The following is a 27378-nucleotide window of genomic DNA, read 5'->3' as shown; positions in this document are numbered from 1 at the left end:
GAGTCTGTATAATATTCGTTATTTCAGTCCGTGTATGCTTAATTTCTAGTTGGTTCTTTATCACAACATCGAGGGTCTCATTAGATTTCTTGAGGATCTCAATAACTTTATCGGCGGCTTCGAGACAGTTCTTGAGAGACCTTAAAAGTGTGGTTCTGAACTCAATATCCTCCATTGACAGTTTTGTCCTGTTTCTTTGTCTCCGCATTTTTGATGCTTTCTTGGTGAAGCCCCTAGTGGTCTTTGTGCACAGTCTTGTTGTAGTTAAGCCTTGATTGTTGTAGTTAATACTAGGGGGATTTGACCTCCAGGCCAACTGGCTGTGAGAATCAGCTGTGTCTGCAGTGGGAAAACTTCTGTCCTCTAGGGAGGTGCTAATCTAGCCTTTGCCTGAGGCTATCTGGCAAATGTCTCTGTGCAGGGCTTGGGCAGGGCGGGTCGCACGGGATCAACAGGGCGGGTGGAGGGAGCAGTTATGGCTGCTCTCAGTCCCGTCCCCAGAGGCTCTGCCTCTCAGAGTCCCAGCAACCGCTGCAAACCTCGGAGAGAAAGCTGCCCTTGCGTTCCGACGGATGCCAGACAGTCCCGCTTCTCCCGTTTGAGTCTGGGTCCCTAGAGACTCGCCCAGAACTGGAGCTCAGAATCTGAGACTCCCTCCCGATTGAAAACGACAACCACACCCTCAGCTACCAGCCCGCTCCGCACGTACCTCCGCACCTTTGTATTTTCCGCACTGCACCTCCTCTGAGTCTCGTATGCTGTTCTCTTTCCTTCTAGTTGAAGAATTTCCCCTCAGCCAGTCTTCCTGTGGTTCTGGGTGATGTCCGTTCCGTCTTTTAGTTGTATTTGTGAAGTGGTTGTTTGAGGCAGCTAACTCCGGTGTTTACCTATGCCGCCATCTTGGTTTTTCTCTAAAGAAGTATTTTAATGAGTCCCATAAAACACACAATCCAAAATAAAAAATATTTCTATACCAGTCCTCAGTAAACTTTTAAAGAGCTCCCCCTCCAGCTCATTACCTTCAAGAGCATTCATTCTGACAGGCTCTTCCTGTTCGGAGTTTCCAAGTTTTGGTAGGCTGGCTACATGATAGATAATAAGTTATCTGCTCATATTGATATGCAAGTTATCTTTTTTTTTAATTTCAGAGAGGAAGGGAGAGGGAGAGAGAGAGAGAGAAGCATCAATGATGAGAGAGGATCATTGATGGACTGCCTCCTGCATACCCCCTACTGGGGATCAAGCCCGCAACCAGCGCATGTGCCCTGACTGGAAATCGAACCATTGAACCTCCTGTTTCATTGGTCAATGCTCGACCAATGAGCCATGCCAACTGGGCTATATGCAAATTATATATTTGAAAATGAACAGATGGTGCTACTATTATAAAAATGTCTTTGTGCCAATAGTTCTGAATCAGAAGACTAGTACATACTTTAATTCTCAAAGAGAAAAACTGGCTCATGTTCCTGAAAATCTCAGTGACAAGCAGAACTCAAAGTAATTCATTTATCCACAAATAAAAGTACAAGGAAGGGAATATATGATATGCCAACCAGAATGACTAAAAAATTTTTAAAAAAAGAAGAAGCTGTCAATATCAAATGAGGGTGAGGATGTAAACAAATGAAACTCTCATATACTGCTCACAGGAATGTAAATTAGAAAAAAACACTTTGGAAAACTGTTTGGGAGTATCTACTAAAGCTGGTTGTCTCCAGGATTTCCACCCAACAGAAATATACACATATTTCTGCTCCAAAAGTCATGTTCAGGAATACTCATGGTGGCAGTATTCATGATAGCCCCGAACTGGATGCAGCACATTTGTGCAATAGATAGATTATTTGTGACAAAACCACAGGATTGAATTCATAGCACTGAAAGAGAATAAAGTGCTTCTACACACAACAGTGTAGGTAACTCTCACGGGAGCAATGTTGAGCCAAAGAAGCCAGACACAAATGAGTACATGTGGTATGATTCCAGTTTTATGAAGTTCAAAAACAGGCCAGCCCATCTATGGTGATTAAAATCAGAATAGGGGCTTCCCTATGGAAGTTGAAAAGAGGCCTGGCAGGCTGTGGAGCTGCAGGTGGGCACAAGGGTATATTCACATTTAAAGTTCATTGAGCTCTGTACTTAAGATTTATGTACTTTATTACAAGTATGTTATACTTAAATTGTAAAAGTTGACCAAAAAAAAAAAAAGAAAAAGAATAAGAATAAGAAAGGGGTAGCAGATATATTGGAAAAAGCATATCCCTTCCCTTACTCTCAGCCTAGATTTTACTATTTACTTTTATTGGCATACATAATGGAAACAGAGCCTTTAGCTAAAGAATGCCTTAAGGGATGATAATGACATATAGCAAAAGAAGCAACGTCAGCATAAGAAAATTAGTCCCTAAAATCTTTAGGTTTTTTACATGATGGTGGATCCTGAGACGGCAAACAAACAATATTCTAAGGGGAAAGTATTTTATAATTTTGTAACCTCCTTACTAAGAGCAATAATAGGGCCCCTAAAGACCCCATTTTATCATTTTTACTAATTATTTGCAGACACCAAAAGAATAATTCTGCAGTGCTGTTGGGCTAGTTGTTTCACTGACCTTCTCTAGGACATGACTCTTGCTCTTCACCTCTCCTGCCATTTCCCCTCTGCATCCCAAAGATGCACGACCGGTTGTGTGCCTTTAGTCTCCACACTGATCTGGAATGGATATCAGTAAGGCAGGATTTTGTAAACCTCTCATAAGGAGTTTATATTTGTTCCTTTTAGAGTCTTGAAGAGCCGCCTCATGATAAATTAGCTTTGAAAGTGAACTTTGTTGGCCAGTGAAATTTCTATCTCACAAACCTACTGAAGGAATTGAAGAAAAAATTATCCTGGTAAATGATAAATGCACTAGGTTAGTTTGCCAAATATAGGAATATCCAAAATAGCAAACCATAATTATTCCTGATTGCTTTATTACAGTAGGATCTCTATAAGCATATTTATAGGATATCCACTTAACAATTATATTTAGATAATACTCCTTTTTGATTGGCATAAAGCATGCAATTGTGGTATTCTTTGTCAGACTTAAATTTAAATCTTAGGAGTACAAAACAGCATCATGGAATGCTTTCCTAGATATGACATTTAGTAATTGTATCACTTTTCTTATGGTAACGTGGTCATTTGTTTCTATAGTTTTACTTAGTCCATATGCTTATTAATATTTTTAAGTACTCTTCAAAAATATATATCTGTACTATAAGCATGCATCTGTTGATATAAATAATGAACTCAGCCCCTGCCGGGTAACTCAATTGTTGGGAGAACCATCCCATACACCAAAAGGATACAAGTTCAATTCTGGGTCAGGGCATATACCTAGGTGTTCAGTTGGATACCCCCTTGGGGTGCATACACATATAGGAGGCAACTGATCAGTGTTCCTCTCTCACAGCTCTCTCTCTCTCTCCCCGCCACCTTCTTCTCTCTCTAAAATCAGTGAGCATATCCTTGGGTGTGGAAAAAAATAATCATAATAATGAACTATTTTAAAAATTCTAATGCCCTAAGTGTTTCTAGTATAATTGTTCTTAATATTTCTTAGATCTGGCTCTACCCTGATTTGGAAAACAATATGAATTGCTAAGCAGCTGGCACAGCTGGTGAGGAGGTTTCAGGATCCCCAAAACTCCAGATAATGAAATGCCTGCTGGGTCCTAGGTGTTTTGTGCTTTCTTTTGCATGTGGATGTTAGGACAGAAAGATGAAGTTTGGAAAGCAAAAGCTAGTTTCCTGTAACTAATTTTCCACCAAAGTCTCTCAAAATGCTTATCAATAGCAAACTAGCTTAAAATAAACTGCATTAATATGAATGTCAAAAAAAACACGGAATGAACTACTTTCTAAGAAATAATTTGTTGCATTTAGCAGATAATTCACTTGTTTCTATTATTGAGGAATTGGTTTACTTACTGAAAAATAAAGTATTTAGCATCCTTAATTTATTTTTTAATATATTTTTATTGATTTCAGAGAGAAAGGTAGAGGGAGGGAGGGAGGGAGGGAGGGAGGGAGGGAGGGAGAGAGAGAGAGAGAGAGAGAGAGAGAGAGAGAGAGAGAGAGAGAGAGAGAGAAACATCAATGATGAGAGAGAATCATTGATTGGGTGCCTCCTGCGCACCCCCTACTGGGGATCGAGCCCACAACCCAGGCAGGTGCCCTTGACCGGAATCGAACCTGGAACCCTTCAGTTCGCAGGCCAACACTCTATTCACTGAGCCAAACCAGCTAGGGTCTTAATTTATTTTTAGAAGCATATAAATTGGAGCCAATTCCCAGTTATTTGATAAAATATTGCTGTGCTTACCATTGTGGTACAATTAGCAAATGGCAAAGGGTTAAAAAAATAATGTGGAAATCCTTCTCTGAATCCATATGATTTTCATTACTAATTAAATATAGACTGCTACACTTCAATCACAGATTCACTGACAGCAGCCCCTCATTTTGAAGATCGGACAGTTGAAACCCAGAGAATCTCATTAATTTCCCAAAGGGAGCCAAGACTAGAATTCTCATATGCTGAATCCTAATCTGACCCTTTTTCTACCATGATCCTCTCTTTGCCTTAATCACTGCATTCCTGACACAAAAATAGATTCAAAAGGACACATATGTAATACCCTTTGCAATACTTTAAGCAATAAAAAAAAAAAATGTAAAAAAAAAATAGATTCTGCACAATAAAGTTATTGTTATATTTATAACTAGATTTTTAAAAAACAGACTTCCTTTTTAGACCAATTTTAGATTCACAGAAAAATTGAGCATATAGTACAGAGAATTTATATTTATCTCCTGCCCCACACCCCCACACAGGCATAGTCTCCCACATTATCAACATACCCCAATAGAATGGGACACTTGTTACAATTGATGAGCCTAAATTGACTCATTATCACCCAAAGTCCATAGTTTACATTATGGTTCGCTCTTGGTGGTGTACATTCTATGGACTTGGACAAATGTATAATGACATGTATTCATCATTATAGTATCATACAGAGTATTGCACTGCCCTAAAAGTCCTCTGTGCTCCATCCATTCATCCTTCCCCCAACCCCTGGCAACCATTGATCTTTATACTGTCTCCATAATTTTTCTTTTCCCAGAATATCATATAGGTAGACTCCTACAATATGTAGCTTTTTCAGATTGGCTTCTTTCACTTGATAATATGCATTTAAGTTTCTTCCGTGTCATTTCATGGCTTGAGCAATCATTTCATTTTAGAGCTGAATAATATTCCATTGTCAGGACTTATCCATTCGCCTGCTGAAAGGCATCTTAGTTGCTTCCAAGTTTTGACAGTTATGAATAAAGCTCTATAAACATCTATGTGATGGTTTTTGTTTATACATAAAGTTTCAAGGAGAATAGTTGCTGGGTTGTATGATAAGAATATGTTCGGTTTTGTAAGAAACTGCCAAACTGTCTTTGAAAGTGGCTGTAGCATTTTGCATTCCCACCAACAATGAATGAGAGTTCCTGTTGCTCCACATTCTTGCCTGCATTTGGTGTTGCAGTGTTTTGGATTTTGACCATTCTAATACATGTGTAGTGGTATCTGATTCTTATTGCAGTTCCCTAATGACACATGATGTTAAGCATCCTATATAATAAAGAGGTGATATGCAAATTGACCGTCATGCCATCACACATGTGGTCACAAGATGGCTGCCCCCATGTGGTCGCAAGTTGGCCACCACAAGATGGCCAGCAAGGGAGGGCAGTTGGGGGCGATTGGGCCAGCCGGAGAGGGCAGTTGGGGGTGACCAGGCCTGCAGGGGAGGGCAGTTGGGGGGGGACCAGGCCTGCAGGGGAGGGCAATGAGGGATGACCAGGCTGGCAGGGAGTGGTTAGGGGGTAATCAGGCAGGCAGGCAGGCGAGCGGTTGGGAGCCAGCAGTCCTGAATTGTGAGAGGGATGTCCCAGATTGGAGAGGGTGTAGGCTGAGCTGAAGGACACCCCCTCACCCCAGTGCATGAATTTCGTGCACCAGGCCTCTAGTCCTATATAATAAAAGGCTAATATGCAAATAAACCCAACAGTGGAACAACAGGTCACTATGATTCACACTGACCACCAGAGGGCAGACGCTCAATGCAGGAGCTACCCCTTGGTGGTCAGTGTGCTCCTACAGCGGGAGCACCACTGAGCTGACCGACCCATCCAGGTGGCCAACCAGCCTGGCGGCAGCCACTCACTCCCTCTCACTCCCTCAGTAGTCCTGTAGGTCCAAACTCCAGAGAACAGGCCAGGCACTGACAAACCGGCACCACCAGCACAATCCCGACAATGCCGCTGGCCTCCTGGAAGTCAGCTTTGGGCATTGCAGCTGCTTCCCCTCCCTAGATGCTCTGCAAGGAAGAAACGATATAAAAGTGGCCACCAGGTAGCTCTCAACAGCCGGCGCGAATGTCAGTGGGACAGATCTCAATCCTGGGCCAGCAATCCTGCCTGCCCAGAGGGCTTATCCTGTCTCCCCCACCTCCCCACCCTACTTGGGACAGGCGCCAGAGGCAGGACTCACGGCTGGCAAGTACTCCTGCAGTGACACAAGCCTCTCCCAATCCGGACTGACTGGGCACAAGCCCACAGCAGGTGCAGCGGGGCCAGGATGAGCAGGAGCAGTAGGCAGGAGTGGCAGGTAGCATTGGACCTAGGGACCCCACCCGTGCACGGATTCGTACACTGGGCCTCTAGTCTTTTCATATGCTTCTTTGCCATCTGTATATTTTCTTTAGTAAGGTGTCTCTTCAGATCATTTCCCCATTTTTTTTTATCAAGTTGTTCATTTTCTTATTGTTGAGTTTTAAGAGTTCTTTGTATATTTTGGATTAACAGTTTTTTATCAGTTATATCCTTTGGAAATATTTTCTCCCAATCTGTGGCTTGTCTTTTTATTCTCTTGATAATTTTTTTTTTTTTTTAGTAAGATGAAATTTGGTACATATTATATTTGGGGAGGAAAGTAATAGTTGTGTCATCAGTGTGTAGATAAAGAGATCTCAACACTATTTTAGTACTTTGTCTGTAATAGGAAGCCCCTAAAATAGATACTGGCTACCTGAAGCATGGCTTTGTATTTTCAATGACAATGCTGTCGCACTGCCACCTTAGATGAAACAGTGATATGATGATGATGATGATGATAATGATGATGATGATGATGATGATGATACCAGCTAACATAGATTGCCAGGCTCTTTCTCAACTGATTCCATGTAGTAGCTCATTTAGCAAATAACTCATTAAAGTAGAAACTAGTTCTTTTCATTTTAGAAATGAAGACACTGAAATGCCTTCTGGTTAAGTAACTTGTTTGAGGTCAGATATCTGATCACGGTGAAGGGAGGATTAGAACCAGGCTATCTGATTGTAGATAGAGCACATGACCTTAACTACTACTGTAGTTTGCATGAATTAAAGTAATTTGGCTATTCTTCCCACTTCTTAATATAAATACAATTCCTGGGCTCCATCCCACTTCCCTATCCTTTATCATTTAACTATCATCTTAATCCACCTGGCATAGTTGTAAGTTATTGTGGGAAAATATTGTGTGGAAATACCATTAGACTTCTAAATATAGATGGTCATCGAGACGTGGGGCACAGAATGTTCACTACTGTTGTTGTCGGCTGTTCCCATTCGCACTATAAGTCACAGAGAACTTGAGTAACAATTTATTTTCCAAAAGGAAAAGTTCTGAAGATCGCATTTTCCCTGTGCTTGCAGACAATGTTAACAAGTTCGAACTGATTGTTCTGCTACCTAATGAATTTTCTAGGAGTACAGTGACCAAAAGTCTGTAAGAAATGCATCATGCCCTGGCCGGTTTGGCTCAGTGGATAGAGCGTCGGCCTGCGGACTGAAAGGTTCCAGGTTCGATTCCGGTCAAGGACATGTACCTTAGTTGCGGGCACATACCCAGTGGGGAGTGTGCAGGAGGCAGCTGATCGATGTTTCTCTCTCATCGATGTTTCTAATTCTCTATCCCTCTCCCTTCCTCTCTGTAAAAAAATCAATAAAATATATTTTTTAAAAAAAAAGAAAGAAATGCGTCACTATTGCATTTCCAGATATTGTATATTTCTCAAGGGGTTCATTTGCATACTGTTTTCCCATTAGATGTGCTCTGGGTTCATTTTATCATTCCATTTGTTAAAACAATTAAAAAGGAAACAATCCACACAAAGGGCATTTCTTTGTCAGCAGACCAGGAATTGATTCATTTATGAAACTCTTCATGCAGAAGCATTGCTTAGTGAAAAGATTCCGAGTGTGTTTCCTGTTATTCACACATAAAGTGTGTCAGGGGCCCTGCAGAACTAATTAAAATAAGGATTTGTGTGTGTGTCATTGTAGGCTAGAGGTAAAGAGAGACAGTGGCTCAGACACCAAGCTACTGGAGAACTCGATGATGCCAAGATCATTGATGGGCTGACTGGAGAGAAAACCATCTACAGACGCCGGGGTGATCTGGAGCCACAAGTAAGTGACAGTGATCGAGTTGCCTCCGATCCACAGAGCTTGGCCTTCTCTATAGACAGCTGCTTTCTTGAGTTGCTGTCCTTGTCAAAACACCACAAACCCTGAATATGGCAACCAAGGAAATTGTATTAAAAAATAAGGAAAAAAATTAATATTTTACTATTTATGATATGATTCAAGATCTCAGCATGAGTCAAGAAATACCAGACAAGCATACTCGAGTTGAGTAATTTAAGAACAGTTAATAAGACTATTTACAACAAAAGTAAGGGTCGGGTTTAGGAAATCGTAAGGAGATAGTGTGGTACCCAACTGCCGAAAGGCCGGAGGGCAAGAGCTCACTAGAACCAGGAGGGGCAGACTGACAGGAGCTATGGCCCTCAGAAGAGGGAGAGCTGTGGACCGCAGTACAGAAGGGACTGAGGGACCCTCTGATCCGGTGTCTCCCATCAGCAGAACCCACCTGGACGCCAGCAGCCCAGGGAGAGGATGGTGCTATCCTTGCAGATCAGCCCCCAGGATGCGGAGCAGGGGGCACCAGAGGGAACTGAGGACCCTTGGAGTCTGAATCCCAGAGGCTCATGCAAATGGAAACACTAGAGTAGTCTTGGTCTGCTCCTTTAAAGATCGGTGTCCAATCTATGACTGAAGAAAATTTTAGAAAGAGAGCGATTTTCCTTTATATAACTCTAATGTAAATATATGTAAAGCTTTGGATAGTCATAATATTAAAATATTTTCAAAACAATGGCAATAAGGTGAAACACTGAGTTTCTTGGCGGGCCCTGTGCCTCCCTTTATCCCTGAATGACCAGAACTGTTGAATTGCCACTGTGAGCTGGGGGAGCAGGGACTGGTAGGGAGAGGGAGTCACTTACTCCTTTTAAAGTTTATTCAGAGTATCCTTGGGTAACTTGGGGAGTTCTCCTGTGTCACTGGTGTGAGTCAACAGCCACTGTCTTTACTGACTCACGGTGGCCAGCAGATGTGTTTAGACACATGTGAAGTTGTGAGTGGCCCTGGAAGCACGCGTGGCACTGCTCTTCCTTCATGCTGACTCCACACATGTTTGAGGAATACGTTTAATTTGTCTCAAACCATTACACTAATACCCACAATATTTTCTTAAAATTACTAACTCTACTCATTAGTTTTCACACACGTCAGCAAATATATAATTACAGAATAGTCTGGAATTTTTCTTCTTCCTTTTTTTTTTTTTCTTGTAAGTAAACTAAAAAAGTGCTTTCATTTTTTATTCTGAAAATTGCCAGGCAAGAGTCCAAAATCAAACTGAAACTCAGGAGAGTTTCACATTTTAATTGACAGTTGTTGCTAAACAGCAGTTAGATGTTACTTTTATGCCTTTAACTGCCAACGAGAATAAGGAGAAGTAGTAATTCAGAAACTGGAAGGAAGAGAAGACCGGAAGCTTAGTAAAGACAACGGCACTGAAGAAAATTCAGTGACACCCCTCTCACAGAGCCTGTTTTAAGAGTCTGGCTTTTTTTGTGTGTGGACTCTGTGGAAAATGATTTTCAGATCATTACACATCAGGTACAAGTAAAATTCATGGGGCTTCCACAATAGCTCCATCTTGCTGGAGTAACTAAGTCTGAGGCATGACGTGAAAATGGCATGTTGGGGTTTCTATCTTCCCAGAGAATAGAAGACGGCGTCAGCTGCATTAAGGCAGTTTACTAGACTAGGTCAGGTCTTGAAAGGACTGTATATTCCAAAAGAAAATCTTTCCCATATGGCCCGACTACCAGCACAAGTCTGAAATCCCATTTAATGAAATACAACCTGGAGGTGCCTTTGCTGGGTCAGCCGTGTGCAGCACTGAGCCCAGGGCTCACCTGCCTTCCTTGTGGCTGGTACTCCGGGGCCTGTGTGAGCTGCCCAGAACCGCAGCCAGCGATGGTTTTCTGGTTCACAAGACTTCTGTTGTGTCCGCCCTCAGGTGGGAAGCCCCCAACAGAAACCCAAGCGTCTGCGCCTGGTGGTGGATGTGTCTGGCAGCATGTACCGCTTTAACGGCGTGGATGGCCGGCTGGAGCGCTCCATGGAGGCTGTGTGTATGGTAATGGAAGCCTTCGAGAACTATGAAGAGAAGTTCAAGGTAATGGCACGAACTAGGATGGTAGAGGCATCACTTACCATGCCTGCCCAAAAGGCAGCCCCGAGTTAGGGCATGATGATGAATAGGTAGATGCAGGCTCTACCCAGAGTGGACAGAAATCTTCATCTTCCATCAGTTCATGTGTCAGCATAGAGAACGTGAGCCTCTGGTTTTATCTGCTGTAATAATAAAAACATAATGCCAGAATTTGAAGGAGCACTTACTACAGAAGAAAGCACTGAACTTTACAAGTTGAGTGATGCTAGCCATAATGTTAGCGGGGAGGAGAAAAGCAGGCACTTAGAAGAACCACAAGACGCTTCCCCACATTTCTCAGAGCCGCCTTCCTCATTCCAGCTTCCCCACCCCCATTCTTGCCCATCACCAACCAGGCAGCCTCCGAGGTTTGGGTACACCTCAAACTATGCTGTTCCCAGCACACTTTGCCTCTCCACTTGGGCGACCGTTACAGTAACAGGTGTCTCCCCAGCTGACAACGAAGATGGTAACCCTGGGAGACGTGCAGCCTCCATCCAGTTGTTCCCATCCTGCTGTTGCTCAGTGGGCTCTGCATCCTCCTGCAGAGTCTGAGCACTAGAAGGGGTCCCCTGGAGCCGGGTTACTGCCTGAGAGGCGCCCATCGATCCTCTCTCACTTTGCAAGCCACAGAGAGCATTCACACTCCAGCCCTTTCCAGAGCAAGTAGCTCTGAATCGGAAGTTCAGGTGAAGGAAATGGTGCATGTGCAGACATGTGTTAGGGCTACACAGTCTGTCCATAGACATGCTAGATTGTATTCTGGATCAGGTATGTCCCTCAGATATCATTGAGCTTAGATCATTATTTGGCTGGACATCCCACCCAGACTTCAGGATTGCTGGGTGTTAGTGGACACAGCAAAAATAGCGAAACCCATCACCCCATTTACTGTAGGCCAATTTGTGAGGCTCGGAGTCTCCCAGGGCCCCTGGTCTGATGCTCTACGTGAGAGATTCCCCTTAGAATTAAATAGCAGGGAAAAGGAATGCTCTGTGTGGCCAAGCTCTGTAGAGCACAGGATACAAATACAAATAGAGCATGGACTTTCACTGGGGAGTATAGCTTTGTTTCCTTTAAAGAAGTGGAATGCATTTTCTCTATGGAACTATTGAAGATTCCCACTTGGTTTTCATTGCCAGGAAGCTCAGAGCTAAAATCAAAGACCAGCCATGACCCTTTGTTATGTCTTACAGCTTGCAGACTGGTGTTCAGCTTTTCCTTCCTTTGACCCTCCTTCCATTTAGATATACCTTTTCCTTGATTTTGATATTTTTACTTTTTATGGATTTACATAAAATGTTTATTTTTTTTAATATATGTTTGTATTGATTTCAAAGAGAGGAAGGGAGAGGAAAAGTGGTACTTAGGCGAGTGTCTGGAGGGAAGGGGTAGGGGCAGGATAGGGAAGGCATACTCAAGTCCTGTCCTGCAGATGCCTCATCATGCCCATGGACTTCAGAATTGGGGTTGCCTCACAGGTTTACTGGCGTTTCCTCCTTCCTCAGACAGGAAGCAGACGCAGAAACATTACGGGCTTTTCCCAGTCGGAAGGCTAACTGGAGACAGGGTGGGATGGAGCCCAGGACTCCTCTGTTTCTCCCCCCCCCCTTTTGTTTTGTTTTGTTTTGTTTTGTTTTGTTTTGTTTTGTTTTTAAACTGTCCTCTTTACTTCTCAACTTTTGAAAAATTTTAAACTGACAAAAGAGTTGAAAGAAGAGTAAAATTAACACCGATATGCCCCCACTTAGATTCACCAATTGTTACTAATTCCCCTCTTTGCTTTGTGTTTCCCTCTAAATATATATACTCAAATATATATACTTAACCCCACACCCTGAGTCATTTGAAAGAAAATTATAAACACCACAATGCTTTACCTCTAAATACTTTATTCTGCTTCTCCTAAGACTAAGGGCATTCCCTAAGCAGCCTCACTACAATGATCACATCTAAGAAACTATCAATGACTTCATAACATCTTCCAATATCTAATCTAAAATTCATTTTCCCAACTATCCCAAAGGTGTCTTTTCTACTTGTTCCCCTCCACACACACACACACAACCCAGGATCCAGTCAAAGCCCACACCTTATTCTTGGTTGTAATATCTCGTTAGCCTCTTTCAATCTGGAACAGCCGTCACCAAGGCCACTCTGTTTTTCATGAAGGTCACTGTCTCCAGAGTCCAGACCAGTTGTCTGTAGAATGTCCTTCATTCTGGATTTGACCAGCTCTTTTCTAATAGCGCCATTTACCTTGTCCCAGAGTCCCCTGTATCACCAGAATCCTAACAGGCTTTCCCCCAACGCCAGATACACTGGGGACGTTGCTTAATATTCCCGCCACCCCTGCCAACATATATCTAAGACTTTGAGTGGCCACAGGCCACCCAATCTCTGCTGGGGCTGTCCAGGTCTCCTTTGTAGAGGGTGCAAAGGGGGTGGATTTGGGGCATCTTCTCGGAGACATTTGATGCATGCACATCAGTGGCAGCATAGCATTCTCCTCTGCTCTGTGTCCTTACATCACATGATCATATTCAACTCATTTCATCCCTCTGTGCTTTCATTTTCTCTTGTGAAAGAAGCATAAGAACTAGAATAACTCATGAAGGCATGGAATTTACTCAGCAATATAAAGTGATGCATGAGCAAAAGACAGCTTTAGGAGTTCCTGGTAAAATGTATATTCCAGAACCCAAGATGGCCCTGCATGTGGTGTCTCGGAATTCAGAGCTGTGCTCTGAGACCCCATCCAGCCCCAGACAGTTCTTCATCGCGTTCCTGCAGTTGTCCCTCTGCTGTGAAGGTGTCTAGTCTGAATTTGCTTTGAAAGTGTCAGAAGCCACAGTCCTGGCCAGTGATCTGGACTCTGCCATGAAACCTCTCTCTTGGCCTCTGCTGTGTGTTTTGTTTGGCTTGGGCTCAGCTCCTGGGCGCTGGGTCATTACAGTCCAAGAGGCTCATTAGAGTCAGCGCATGTTTTATTCTACCTCAGCACGACCCAGGCCAAGCCACAGGGACCCTGGAGCAGGAGTGACTGAGCAGGAAAGGGAATTCAGTGGCGGGACCCATTTCAGAGCCATGGGGGGTTTTAAAGTTCCTCTTAATTGTTCTACCAACAGAATTGAGTTCTCTGGGACAGCGTTTACATTAGGTCACCAAAGACAGGAGCAAGATTATTTGCTAATAATCAGCACAAACTCCTCTAATCTTACCATCAGCAGAGTTTTTAAACACGAGAGTGAGAAGTAGAAGGTAACAGTTTGTGAACCATTTTATTCACGTCAGGAAGATTTCTTTTCTTATCTTTATCCTGGTATGGCCTTGTGATTTCTCCACGCCCCCGGGAATGTTTCACCATAATTTTAAATTAGGCCTCTTCTTCAAAAGCTCTTAGTGCCTTAATTTTTTTCTTCAAAGTACTCAATAACACCAAAAGTTAGCTGACTGATTCTGCACAGAACACTCAAATAGTGACACCAGAAAGCAGATTTATTTAGTTATTGACAACTTGGATTTTTTGGGGGGAAAGTACTAAAATTTATTGTTTTTGTGGAAACATATAAACCATATTCTAAGGCCATGGTTTCCTAGCAGTCTAACAAAGATCCCTGGGAGGGTGGTGGGCAAGGGTGAGTGGCAACTTCTATTTCTTCCCTCTCCCTCCCCAATTCAGCCCAAACAATTCCACTAATATTGATAGTACCCAGTTTCACAATCTGGGCTTTTGCGCAATATTTCATGTGGAGAAGGAGTTCCACTGCTTAAAAAAAAAATTTAAGGTAGAAAACCACTATTCTAGCCCTAACCGGTTTGGCTCAGTGGACAGAACGTCGGCCTGCGGACTGAAGGGTCCCAGGTTTGATTCCGGTCAAGGGCATGTACCTTGGTTGCAGGCACATCCCCAGTAGGGGGTGTGCAGGAGGAAGCTGATCGATGTTTCTCTTTCATCGATGTTTCTAACTCTCTATCCTTCTCCCTTCCTCTGTGTAAAAAAATCAAGTATATTTGTGTGTATATATATATATGAAAGCCACTATTCTAGGGCCAATACTGGATTGTGATTTCTTTTTGGAAACAGGTTTATCAGTTCTCAGTTTGGTTTAGATTATTCAAACCCTGAACAGGAAAAAATAAGGCACAGGTGTTCCTATGACTAAGTGAAGCAGGCTTTTTACTCCATTTCTTGGGTGTACCATTGAATTTTCATAGAACCTTGGGGATAGGAATGACCTTGAAAATTATTTTTAAACTCTTCGTTTTACAGATGAGAAAATAAAGACCAGAGAGGGTAAATGCTTTGTCCAGGAAACACAGCAGGACTCCTGGCCCCCACATCAGGGCTCTTTCTTAGTTGATGTTTTATTCCCGCCCAATAGGTGTTTTTACAAAGCTGTAAGTCAGGAGCTGTACCATTTACATAAAGTATCTTCTTCTCCCCTTAACACTTCATCATCCCAAGGAGGTATAATAGGCACTTTTCTCAAAAGTATCTTGATTAGAAAGATGGGGTTAACTTACAGAAGGATATGGAAAGATATGACTCACAAACCAACACCTGCTGGGAAAATTCTTTCTATCAAAAACAGTTGTGTCTTTTCCCTGTGCGTTGGAAATATTTCACACATTTAGAAGTAGAAACCAATTGCCCTATCAGGCTCAGGATTTGAATAAATTCTTATTGCCATATGCAGATAGGACCAAAGAAGGGTGTGCAGACTTCTCTGAAGTTAAACAAGAATTTGGAATTGATTCAATTGTTGATGTAGCATTGGCCAAGCCAACTGTTGGTGGCAGCGGGAATGGCACCAGGTGTGAGACCGGTGGGGTGAGACTGGACCTGAGTTCAGCAGCATTGGTACTTGAGTTCTGGCTAGGAAAGAATTCAAAGCCAAGACTCAGACTATAAGAGAACATTTATTTGGAAAATCACAGGGGTAGAAGTAATTTGTAAAAGAAATGGCCTTAGAAACAAATAGAGGCAAAGGAAGGCCCTTGGAGCTTAGAAGTGAGGAAGGTGAAGGTGAGGCTCCTGGGGGATGCGGGAAAGGGAAAGGTGCGGGAGTGGTCCCAGGAGGGGGAGCGGGCTGGGTCCTCCTCCTAAGGGTTTTAAGGGTGGAGATTTAGGGGAGGTCCTAGGGGAAGATCTCAGTTCAGCAGCTTTCAAGGTGTGTCCTTTCAGGGTCTGGGTCTCCACTGGATGATTGGTCGGGGTCAGGGCAGGGGGTCATTGTTCAATGCAGCTGGTCCTGAGGTCTGCCTTGGCGCTGCTTGTCTGATGGTGCTGCCTTTCTGGGCCTGAAGCTGAAACACACCTGAGGCCCAGATGTTATCTCTAGGGAGGAAAGGTCAGGGGGTTTAAACCGCATGGCCAGCAATATGTTAGGGGAGGAAAGGTCACCCTGGGGATGAAGTCCTGCCCTACAGTTGTCCATTGCTAGGTATCCACCCAGAGCCTTCCACCCTGGTGACCTTCTATACCTGGCCCTGGCCCATCGCCCTTGCTCTGCTCATGTCTGTCTAACTGCCCACCACACAACCATTCAAAAAGCTAAGTAGAGATAGGGCAGGGGAGGAGTTAGGGAATGGTTATTTCTTGATAACAAAAACCTTGGATTTAAAGTCAAAGCACCTGGGTTTCGGTTCCACCTCTGACAATACTATATCTCTGACCTGAAGCAGGTCTGTTAATCCCTCTGAGCATCAGTTTCTTCATTTGTGAAATGAGGTTAATAATGCCTGCCTCAAAGGTTATGGAGAGAATCAACATGAGATGAGATATGTAGAAGCACTTTGTAAACTAGTAAGAACTCTACAAATGTTGACGTTATAGTCATTAAAAGCATAGCCCTATCTTTTCATCGACCCTGTGAGGTTAGGTAAAACCACCTAACAGAGATTATCCCTACTGTCAGAGAGGTGAAGTGATTTACAAACATCTAATGTTAGAGGTCATCTAAATCAGCATTATTTACAAGGTAGAAACAAGATTTGGAAAGGTTAAGTGACTTGACCGAGGTCAAAAAGCTTGTTAATGTCGGAGCTAAGTGTAGAATCCTTGACCTACAGAACATTAATCTTCTCTGATATGAAGAAGTTGAGCTAGCTAACACTGAAGACTATTGGCTCACTAACACTGTGGTGTTCTGTTGCCCACTGTCAGTAGTGCTATCTTGGAAGGGTGTGTTTGGATTTCTAGAAGGAGGTTAGAATTTCACATGTCAGTCTTCAGAAATAGCTTCAGATGATGGTCTCATACCTACTTATAATGTGGATGCGTAATAAAGCATAGCCCTCCTAAAGTTAGCAAATGATTATCCTTCTCTCGACTTAAACACAAACCTCATTCATAAAAAATGCTGACAGCTCTTCGCTCTAAGCAGAGCTTACTTTGCAGTCTAGGTATTATAAATCATCCTTCATATTTGATGATAAATCTTTGTGTCCTAAATCTAAAAACATGAAACTCAGCATGTGTTTATTTGTAATACTTTTCTCTAAATAAATGAGATTTTCAAAAGAAAGTATAGCAAAAGGGCATTTAAACAAGTTTTGAAAGCAAATAAGTATTCAAATTATTCTTCTCTAATTGAGGTTTTTCTTTACTACTGTGGTTTATTATTTATGTTGGGTGCTAAATGTAAGACCCCACAAGGATTTTAGGGATGCTATGAAAAATGCAGAAATCATGATCATAAAAATTTTGAGCTACTCAAAAAAAAGTTAAAATCTAAACGTTGGGTGCTTCAATAATGACAGTGAGGTATTGTTCAGTGACTCCTGTGACTGACGCATGCTTGAGACCCTGTCCAGTCTGATTTGGCAATTGTCACAGCAGGAACCAGGGCAGGTGAATGGCAGAATCAGGAGTTAGAGAATGGAAATGAGTGAGTTTATATACTTTTCCTTTAACCCAGTTTTGAGGATTGGCAAATTCCTGCCTGTAACCGTGTTGGGATCCTTGGATAGCAGATAATAGATAATTATGACATAGAAAGTCTTGTTTTAATGGAAGCTCAGCATGATCTACAGTAACACTAAGGAGTGTTCCACATTTGATATCCTTTGGATTCCTCTCAAGCATTTTACTTCCTTTGGGCACAGAATAATCCCCAAGCCCATCTGAAAGATGAGAACCAGGGTCTGTAAGTCATTTTATAAGCCCTATCCTATCCCTTAGGTGTGTCTTCCCAGCACTGGAATGCTAATGAGGCATAAACAAAAGCAGGTCCTTCTGCAAATAGCACTTTCCCTACCACAAATAACAAAAGGAAGGAGGGAAAAGGGGAAGGGAGAGGAAAGGAAGGGGTAAGAAAGGGAGTTCCTCAACCCATTTATCTTTAACTCATTTACCTGAAAAAGTATGATAGATAGATGATAGATAGATAGATAGATAGATAGATAGATAGATAGATAGATAGATAGATAGATAGATAGATGATAGATAGATCAGTCAAATGATAGATGGATAGTTACTGAAATGCTTCTGAAGTATTTAATCAGCTAGGGTCTGGGTTTGATAAAGAGCATCCAACAACTCATTTGACTGCTCTTTGTTTGATCATTAACTAGCAGCTGCAGTGACCAGTTATGACAAACCTGTGAGCAGACCACCTGGTCAAATATTTATTTATACAGTCTCATCTATGGTCATCTGATTAGTAAGACTTTGACCTTCAGGTAAAAGGGAGGAAAAGGTCTGATATATTTATAGTCCTCTTACCTCAGCCAAACAAGAGGAACTTACTTCTGTTTCAAGGAGCTGACTTATCCCCTCATGTAGAACCCTGTTTAACAGGTTGTTTCACCAGCCCTGCAATGAAAGCAGCCTGTGGCACCTTCTCAGCAGGACTTGGCCTAAAACCCCTTCTGCTGTGACTATTGTCCAGTCAGACATTTCAGGGTCTGGAGCATGTTCCCTGGAGGAATCATGCCAAAACTTTCCACATCCTCACTCTGAGCATGTGGGAGACCCTAGGCGGACATATACTGAAGCTGGTAATCTCCTACCCTTGTCCAGAACAGTACAGATTTTAAGTTTCAAATTTTATTTGTTACCATTTCAATACATTGATAGCAAACTATACTAATGAGTATAGTATAGTTTTTTTACATATGGAATTTATTGCATCCTTAGAAAGTATTTATTGTCAAGCTTTTAAAATATAGGGTGTCCCAAAAAAAATAATACATACATTTTCAATAATTATAAGGCAATGTTTATTAAAAATACATTTCATTGCCTGGCCAGTGTGGCTCAGTGGTTGAGCATCAACCTATGAACCAGGAGGTCACAGTTCAATTCCTGGTCAGGGCACATGCCTGGGTTGCAGGCTTGATCCCCAGTAGGGGGCATGCAGGAGGCAGCTGATTGATTATTCTCATCATTGATGTTTCTATCTCTCTCCCTCTCCCTTCCTCTCTGAAATCAATAAAAATGTATTTTTAAAAATACATTTCCTTTTCAAAATTGAGCTATCAGCTGCTAAGGTGTGTATACATTTTGGTGGGACACCTTGTATATTGGTAAATTTCCCTCATAATTATTTTGTATCATTCTTTGTGTTAAAAAATATTTTTTAAAACCAGGCAAGGAATAATCTCCCAGCCCCCTGTCCAAGGCTCCACTCTGGGCCTGCTCTGACCATGCCCCTCCAGTGAGGTGAAGAGTCTGTGCAGCCAAGGGGACATGCCCACTGAGAGCTAATTTCTAAATCAGGCTCATGGTTCCTGGAATCCCGGCTATCCTGCTTCCAGGGCCTATGTGGACCTCTTCCATCTCTCCTCAGGTCCATCTTCCTCGGGCACACTGACCAATGGTGTGAGCACCAGGTTTGATGGATGGCCAGTGGACCACTGTATGGGGGGGAGGGGGGCGGGTGATGGTGTGTGGATAGGAGGGCTGGATGTCCACATGGTGCAGGGGAAGTGCCTTGTGATGTGGGACAGAGTCAACTGTAGAAAGAAAAGGTGATTGGCTGCAAGCCAGGGCCTTGCACTGCCCATACCATGATGTTCTTTCAGAGAACTTCAAGGAGTCCAAATATTGACCCTAGCTTTCCAGGCCATTATATATATACTAGAGGCCTGTGCACGAAATTCATGCACAGGGGGGTGGGGGTCCCCCAGCCCAGCCTGCCCCCTCTCACAGTCAGGAGCCCTCAGTGGATGTCCTGCTGACGGCTTAGGCCCGCTCCCCACAGGGGATCCACAGTCTGGCAGTAGAGGCTCGGAGCAGCCGCCATGCGTGTGTGTGTGTGTGTGTGTCCCCGCTGGGGCCTGCCCCCAGCCACACCGTGGAGGCTTGGAGCAGCACCCCTCTGTGTTGATCTCTCAGGCTCCTGGCCGCGCCTGCATGTTGTTCTCTCCCTTGAGCGGCAGCCAGGGTGGGCAGGAAGCTTGGCTTCCTCCATTGCTGGGGGCAACTGAAGCCTCCAGCTCCGTGGCCGCTTGGCTTCTCCGCTGCCGCCACAGCGAGGCTTGGCTTCTCCCCTCCTGCGCTGCGGCCTCAGCAGAGAAGCCAAGCCTCTTCAGTCTTCAGTCTTCAGTCTTCAGTCTTCAGTCTTCACTCTTCACTCAGAGCCAGAGCCTTCAGTTTTCGCTCCGCGCCTGTGTATGCAAATTAACTGTCATCTTTGTTGGGTTAATTTGCATACTCATCTGATTGGCTGGTGGGCGTAGCTGAGTGACACCAATTTGCATGTTTCTCTTTTATTAGTGTAGATACTAGAAGCCCAGTGCACAAAATTCATGGATGGGGGGTGTCCCTCAGCCCAGCCTGCACCCTCTCCAATCCGGGACCCCTCAGGGGATGTCCTACTGCCAATTTAGGCCTGATCTTTGCAATCAGGGACCACTGGCTCCTAACTGCTCACCTGCCTGCCTGCCTGATGCCCCTAACTGCCCCCTGCCTGCCTGATGGCCCCTAACTGCCTCTGCTTGCCTGCCTGATGCCCCTAACTGCCCCTGCCTGCCTGGTCGCCCCTAACCACCTCTGCCTCAGCCCCCACCACCGTGACTTTGTCTGGAAGAACATCCGGATAGATGTCCAGATGATGTCCTGTCTGATTAGCATATTACCCTTTTATTAGTATAGATTTATTACAGCCCAAATATTTATGCATCCTATATGGGCCTTCATTGTCCTTTCCAATTGTGCATTTATCTTGTCTATTCCTGTTCTCTCTGCCTCCCTTTTACTCTCAGAAAAAGGAGTATCCTTCCTCCTTTTCCAAACGACCCTCTGACTATGAACCTGACCTCCTTCTAATTCCTCCACTCTGGGCCTGTGAAACAAACACCTCTCCCCCAACAGCCCTCCATGTGCTGCTCTAATTCTCTTTTTATACAACAACCTTTTATTGAAGTTGTCCCCCAAAAGTCACCATTGATTCTGGTGCCCAGAGTCATTAGTCATCTCTCCTTGATGGCATGGTTAGTGTAACCCAGTGCCATTGCACAACCACTTCCCGAAACCCTGCACTCCCGTGTCCCAGGCTATGGCCTGCTCTGGCCCTGCTCCCTCCACTCTCACTCAGCTCTGAGTCTTTCTTCCACTCCACCAGGGAGGATGCTCCCCAGGTTTCCGGGGAAGGGCCCACTGCTCTTCTCTTTCTGTATAGTCACCCTTGGCAGTCATGTGTCTCCCTCCCGGGGAGACAGCCACATCTCTGAATGCATTAAATAGATTTCCTCTCTGATGCCTCCCCAAATGCATGATTTCAGCATGTCTGAAATGGAATCCATCTTCCCCAATAACCTAATCACCTTCTGACTTCCCATTTATACATAAAAATTATTTCAATGGGAATTTTTTTTCTACTTTTCATTTTAAACACAATGGTTTCAGTTACATTATGGGTTGTTTTTTGTCAGCTAGCTTGAGCTAACCACCATTTTTTACATGATTGCTCGTGCGGGGGGCGCGGGGGGAGGCGGATATATTCCAACTTATAAACAGTTTATTTGTAAAAAGAATGTAGCTCACACAGGAAAGGGAATTTCCCTATTGCCTCAACTTGATTGCAGACATTTTTAAAGCATTTGTGCAGTAGGCACACCAGATACACTCATGGATGCTGAAATTCAAAGGTGAATAAGATACGGGCTCACCTTCCAAGAACTCACCAGTTAAAAAGGAAGACATGTAAAGAGATAGTTGCATTCCCCCACACACCTACAGAAGTGTGTTACATATAGTAGGAGTTCCAAAGACAGCTGTTGATTAATGCAGTTGGTAAACAGAAGTAGTGATTCTTAAGCATTTTGTGTCATAGTACTCCAAGTACTCCCTGGAATCTTTGCCCCAGACTCACACTCAGAATTTTCTTTGCAGATGCCCCAATTGCCCAGATACCCTGAGTTTTAGTCATATCAACATCACAAAAATTCTTAGTGGGAAGGGAGGAGGGAATTTGAGGCACACTCAGCAGTCAGAGGGAACTCTTGCCCAAGTTTAGTCTGCCTCAGGCCCCACTTCTTTCCAGATTCTGTGAAAGGCAGCACCTCACCCTCAGCTCTAGTCTCTTCTCATCAGACAGGACTTTCTCCTGCACATTGTAAGTTAGAGAATTTTAAAGGTATTTTCTAAATTGAAAAATATATGTTATACACTGTCAAGTTGAAAAGTGGGTTATAAAATCACATGGGCAATGTTACCCATTTTGGTTAAAAATTATGTCGATGTAAATGTGTGTATGTGTGAATGTGCAAGCCTAGGATTTTATACAACAAAACAGTAACAGAAGTTATCTTTAAGTAATGAGATTATGGGTAATTTTTACTTCCTTTTTGTTCTTTTCTGTCATTTGTACAATGAATATGTTTCAATTTGTGTTCAGAAAAAAAGAGCATTCGTATTAGTTTGCTATTGCTGTGTAACAAATCACCACAAACAACAGTTTAAAGCAAGATCCATTTATTAACTAACAGTTGGTTAGAAGTCCAGCAGGTTGATCTTTCTTCTCTGCTTGGGGTCTCATTGGGCTGAAATCAGGGTGCCAGGCAGGCTTGGCTGTTACCTGGAGGCTCTGGGGAAGAATCTGCTTCCAAGACCATTTAGGTTGTTGGCAACATTTGGTTCCCTGTGGTTATAAGACTATGGTCCCTGTCTTGCTGGCTCTCAGCCAGGGTTGCTCCTAAATGCCACTTTTAGGGCCTTGCTCCATGGTCCCTGCCATTTCAGCCACAGACAACTCCCACATGTCAAGTCACCCTCTGCTTCAAATCTTTCTATCTTTCTGTTCCATTACCAGCAGAAAAAAAAACCTCTGCTTTTAAAGGGCTCATAATATTCGATTAGGCCCAGCTAGGTCATCTCCCTTTTGATCAACTCAAAATCAACTGATAAGTAACCTTAATTAAATCTGCAAAATCCCTTTTGCCTCATAAGGTAACATGAGTGATATTCGCAGGCTGTCTAATAGGGGGCAGGAATCTAAGAGCCACCTCAGAATTATACCTGCGACAGTGTGTGTGTGTGTGTGTGTGTGTGTGTGTGTGTGTGTGTGAATTTTTTTTAACTCTCCCTGAAAGTAAAGAATGGAATTCTTAGTAGCATCTTCTGCCTCCTGCTGGAAAGCAGAGATCACACAAGAGGATGGACCAGAGTGGAGGACCTGGGCTGTGTTGCCTTGGCTGGTAAATACATATCCGCTCTCCGCAATTCTGGGCAATAACCGACAGGAGAGTGGGGCTTATAGGTCCAATGGCAGTTCCATCGTGGACAGAGGCTTCTCACTCTCCGATTCTCTTGCCTGTAGTATGACATCGCTGGACACTCTGGAGACGGCTACAACATTGATCTGGTTCCAATGAACAAAATCCCCAAGGACAATAAGCAAAGACTAGAAATTCTGAAGGTAAATACATCGTTGCCGCTATGCTGTGAAAGCTCCCACCAGATTAGGCAAAGTATCTTTTGTCACTGCAAAAATTCCCTGAAGAAGCAGCAGATTCAGGGAAGACTTTCTGTCTCACAAATATTCAAACTAAGAAAATACTCATGCCTAAAATCCTTTTCTCCACCACAACAAATTTAAACTTCATTCCCTACATACTTTTCAGGTACTCAGTACTGTGTCAGGATTCTCCAACCAGGGTCACCTCCTATCTCCTATGCAATTCTTCCCAGCCCCTAAATATTTCAGTAGAAGGAGAAAAATGACTTCTTATAATATACTCTGTAACCCTAATTTTATGTATTTCTTAGTATTTAATGATAAATTTAGTTTTACATACTTAGATCTACAATAGAAACACACACCATGATTTTAATGTAAATTCCCTCTATTGCTATTGATGTAAGTACATTGTTTCATATTATAACTTTGTTTATTAGAAACTCTACCCATTCCTTATTTTTCTCCTGTGTTCATCCTCCAGTGTGATACCAAGTTTTATATTTTCTTACACTTTTCTTTATTTTTTTTTATTTTATTAAATTTTATTGGGGTGACATTGGTCAACATGAACATATAGGTTTCATGTGTGGATTTCTAAGTTACAAAATCTGTATAGAGCACCACGTGCCCACCCCCCAAAGTCAAGTCTTCTGTCACCTCATATTAGGACCCCCTTCTCCCCCAATCCACCTTTTTCTCACTTTAAATGGCTAAATTTTAAAAACTAAATGCCAACTGGGATTGTTTCAGAGCATTTCCTATTTCTAACAAAAATCTGAACCACATACAAATATTACTGGGCGCTGTTGTCACTCCACAGTGCCAGTTAAAGAGAACTCACTCGAGACTTCTTATTCTCGTGTAGTAATCGCTATTTATGAATATTTATGATCAGTAGAAAAATCAGGTTTGTTAAAAAGAGGCTTCTCATCCATGGCTTTTGTGCAACATCTCCTATCCCCAGACGATGCATGCCCATGCTCAGTTCTGCATGAGTGGGGACCACACTTTAGAGGGGACAAAGCATGCCATCCAGGAAATTGTCAGAGAAGAAGCTGATGAGTACTTCGTCATCGTCTTGAGTGATGCGAACCTGTCCCGATATGGGATACATCCTGCCAAGTTTGCCGAAATCCTGACAAGCAACCCTCAAGTTAATGCTTTTGCCATCTTTATTGGATCTTTAGGTGATCAAGCAGCCAGGTAAGTGTTGCCTCTGGATGGAGACATACTTGGGGCAGGCACAGAGATAGTTGGGTCCCTAAGGTAGGGCATTTCCTGGGCTTAGCACCTTGAGGGGCAGTGGGACTGGAGGAAAACAGACACCAGAGTCGCCCCTGAAGGAGCTGATGGTCTAGTTGAGAGGATATGACATTCAAGCTTCTGTTTGGATGAGCAACAGTAATTTTAAATTAATTATTTTTCAGCTTATATTTAAACTTACCAACAATGACATAAATAGCAAATTGATTTGTCTAGTAAATTTAATAGTCTCTTACACATTTTGTACTGTACATCTAAGTCCCAAGCTCAGTTCTAATCAGTTCATGTTCAAAACTTACTCAAAGTAGCAAACACCTACTATTTTCATAGCATGAGAGAGAGATTGTGTATGTCTATACAATGTATATAGACATATGCAAACATATGTAAGTAGCATATAATTTGTGTGTGTATATAACATACATTTACATAGACACACATACATACACACACAGAGAGATGCATGTGCCTCCCTTGCTGGGGAGAGGAGGCAGGGGAAACACTTGGAGACAATGTAAGGCAGTGTTTAGAGGAAGATGCTGTACTGAATATACTGAGTGTTCAGTAGAGGAACTGATGGTCAGACAATAAGCACCATTGTGGATGCTCTGAAGGCAGAGATCTGGAAGCACTTTCAATGACTTAAACACACTAACATTTCTCCTTTTGAATTACAAACAGAAAGAGCTCATGTTTTTTTATCTGCTTAAAATACTTTAAAAAGCAGAAAACACAAGTGAAAGTATACCTCCTCCTCCACCAAAAAATAATTCCTGCCTAAAACTCAAAAGGCCATGTGCCTCTGCTATCCCACCTTTTACCTGCCATACTCCAGTTTAGAGTCCTGTATGGACTAGGAAATGTTTTAGTGTCCAAGTGCTGGCATTTTTTTCTCTTTATATTCCCTTTTCCACGCTGCAGGATTGCACAGTTCCGTTGAGAACAGACTTAATATCACGTAACTACAGTCACTTTATTACTTTGCATTTTTCCCAGTTTTGGATGTTAGCCTTTTCTAGAACTTCCATGTCCTTGAACACAAACCATGTCTTTTCTACTCAGATTTTCTTCACGACCAACCCAGTGTTAAGCAGACAGCAAACTCAGCAAATGCTGCTTGAGCTGAAATAGCTATTTTGTCTTTCTAGTGAACAGATCCTGTTTGAATACTTAAGAAAGTACAATAATACCCTTGTGGTTTCCTAGGGAAATGGTCCAACATCTACTGGCAACAGATATGTTGCAGAATTAGCTGGTCTACCGGGCATGCCAAATGTATGATACTATACAGGATGGCTGACTTTTATTAAATGTCATTTGAAAACCAAAATCTGCTGGCACAGTGAAAGGAGGCTTTCTTTCGGATGGAATTGTGTCTTACACTTTTATTGCCTTTGAAATGGCCCTTTGTTCCAAATGATAAATTGGCATTTAAAAAAATTATCATAAGCCTGTATAACCTCAGTGCCATCAAAGCAGCAATTGCATAAGTCAGGTTGCATTTCACATGTGTGTGAGGGGCAAAAAGAGAGGTGGTGGGCGGGGAGAATACCACTCGAGGTTTACTGGGCAGCATTTTTCGAGGCCTGTTTCTAGTAGGAAAAGCACTTAGAAATACAGTGAGGCCAACACAGTCACTGGACCCAGGTGAGCTAATCTCACTTTGGTTCCAGGGCTCTGTCAAGGGAATATTCACTGATTTTCTCACTGAAAAGAACTTTCCTTCAGTTCACTCCTTTTTATTTTTAATTTACAGCATTTTTTTAAATTGACAGCATCACAGATGTCCCAGGCCTCCCATGTGCTCTCCCTGCTGTTCTTCCAAAGCTTTCATTGCCTGGTGACAGTGGGTTCAGTTGCAGGCAGGGAGGGGCAAGGTATTAAGAAGTAAAGACATCCATTCCTGAGAAACCAGTTGGATGCTGTGCTCTGTGGAGGCAGGAGGTGGAAGGGGCACCCCAATTTGCAGTGGTAATTTCCTCTCCCTTTCCATCCTGGCAGGCTTCAGAGAACTTTGCCCGCTGGCCGGTCTTTCATTGCCATGGATACCAAGGACATCCCTCAGATTTTACAGCAGATCTTCACCTCCACCATGTTGTCCAGTGTTTAAGAAGTGCCCTTTGTCACCCTAAGGCCTGGGAGTTGCAATAAGATGGGAATAAAGAGTACTCTGAAGAAAAACAGGCACAGTAAAGAGAACCCATGCAATGACTGGATAATTCTGACATCCCTGGCTCTTCCTACACATGCCCAGTAACCAGAATTCAGAAATGTATCCAGAGGGATGCTTGTACATGGAAATCTACAACCATTGACAGGTTTACAAATAATTAGAGGAAGCAAGTTGAGCTGCATTTTATAAAAGGTGAGGGTGAAAGGAAGGTGGTTTGACAACCATGGTGCTTAGTCCATTTCCAAAAACCTGAGGGATGGAGAATACCTAGCTTTGCCTTAACACATCATCATGTCACCTAAGATAACAAAAG

The 27378-nt window shown here is 42.9% G+C and overlaps 1 protein-coding gene across 1 annotated transcript in view; it reads left to right on the top strand.

Moving 5' to 3' along the window:
* Positions 1–27088, top strand: part of VWA8 (von Willebrand factor A domain containing 8) — a 403894-nt gene extending 376806 nt beyond the window's left edge. The window contains exons 41-45 of the mRNA XM_036297783.1: positions 8438–8563; positions 10527–10685; positions 23489–23587; positions 24594–24832; positions 26894–27088. Coding sequence (XP_036153676.1) covers positions 8438–8563; positions 10527–10685; positions 23489–23587; positions 24594–24832; positions 26894–27002 — 732 coding nt within the window. The 3' untranslated portion in view covers positions 27003–27088. The remainder of the gene's footprint in view (positions 1–8437; positions 8564–10526; positions 10686–23488; positions 23588–24593; positions 24833–26893) is intronic.
* The last annotated feature ends 290 nt before the right edge of the window (positions 27089–27378 follow it).

The sequence above is a fragment of the Myotis myotis genome, unplaced genomic scaffold (assembly GCF_014108235.1).
Source record: "Myotis myotis isolate mMyoMyo1 unplaced genomic scaffold, mMyoMyo1.p scaffold_m19_p_3, whole genome shotgun sequence".
Classification (NCBI taxonomy): domain Eukaryota; kingdom Metazoa; phylum Chordata; class Mammalia; order Chiroptera; family Vespertilionidae; genus Myotis; species Myotis myotis.
The sequence above is the reverse complement of the archived record's forward strand: the minus strand, read 5'-3'. Positions and strand labels throughout refer to the sequence as shown.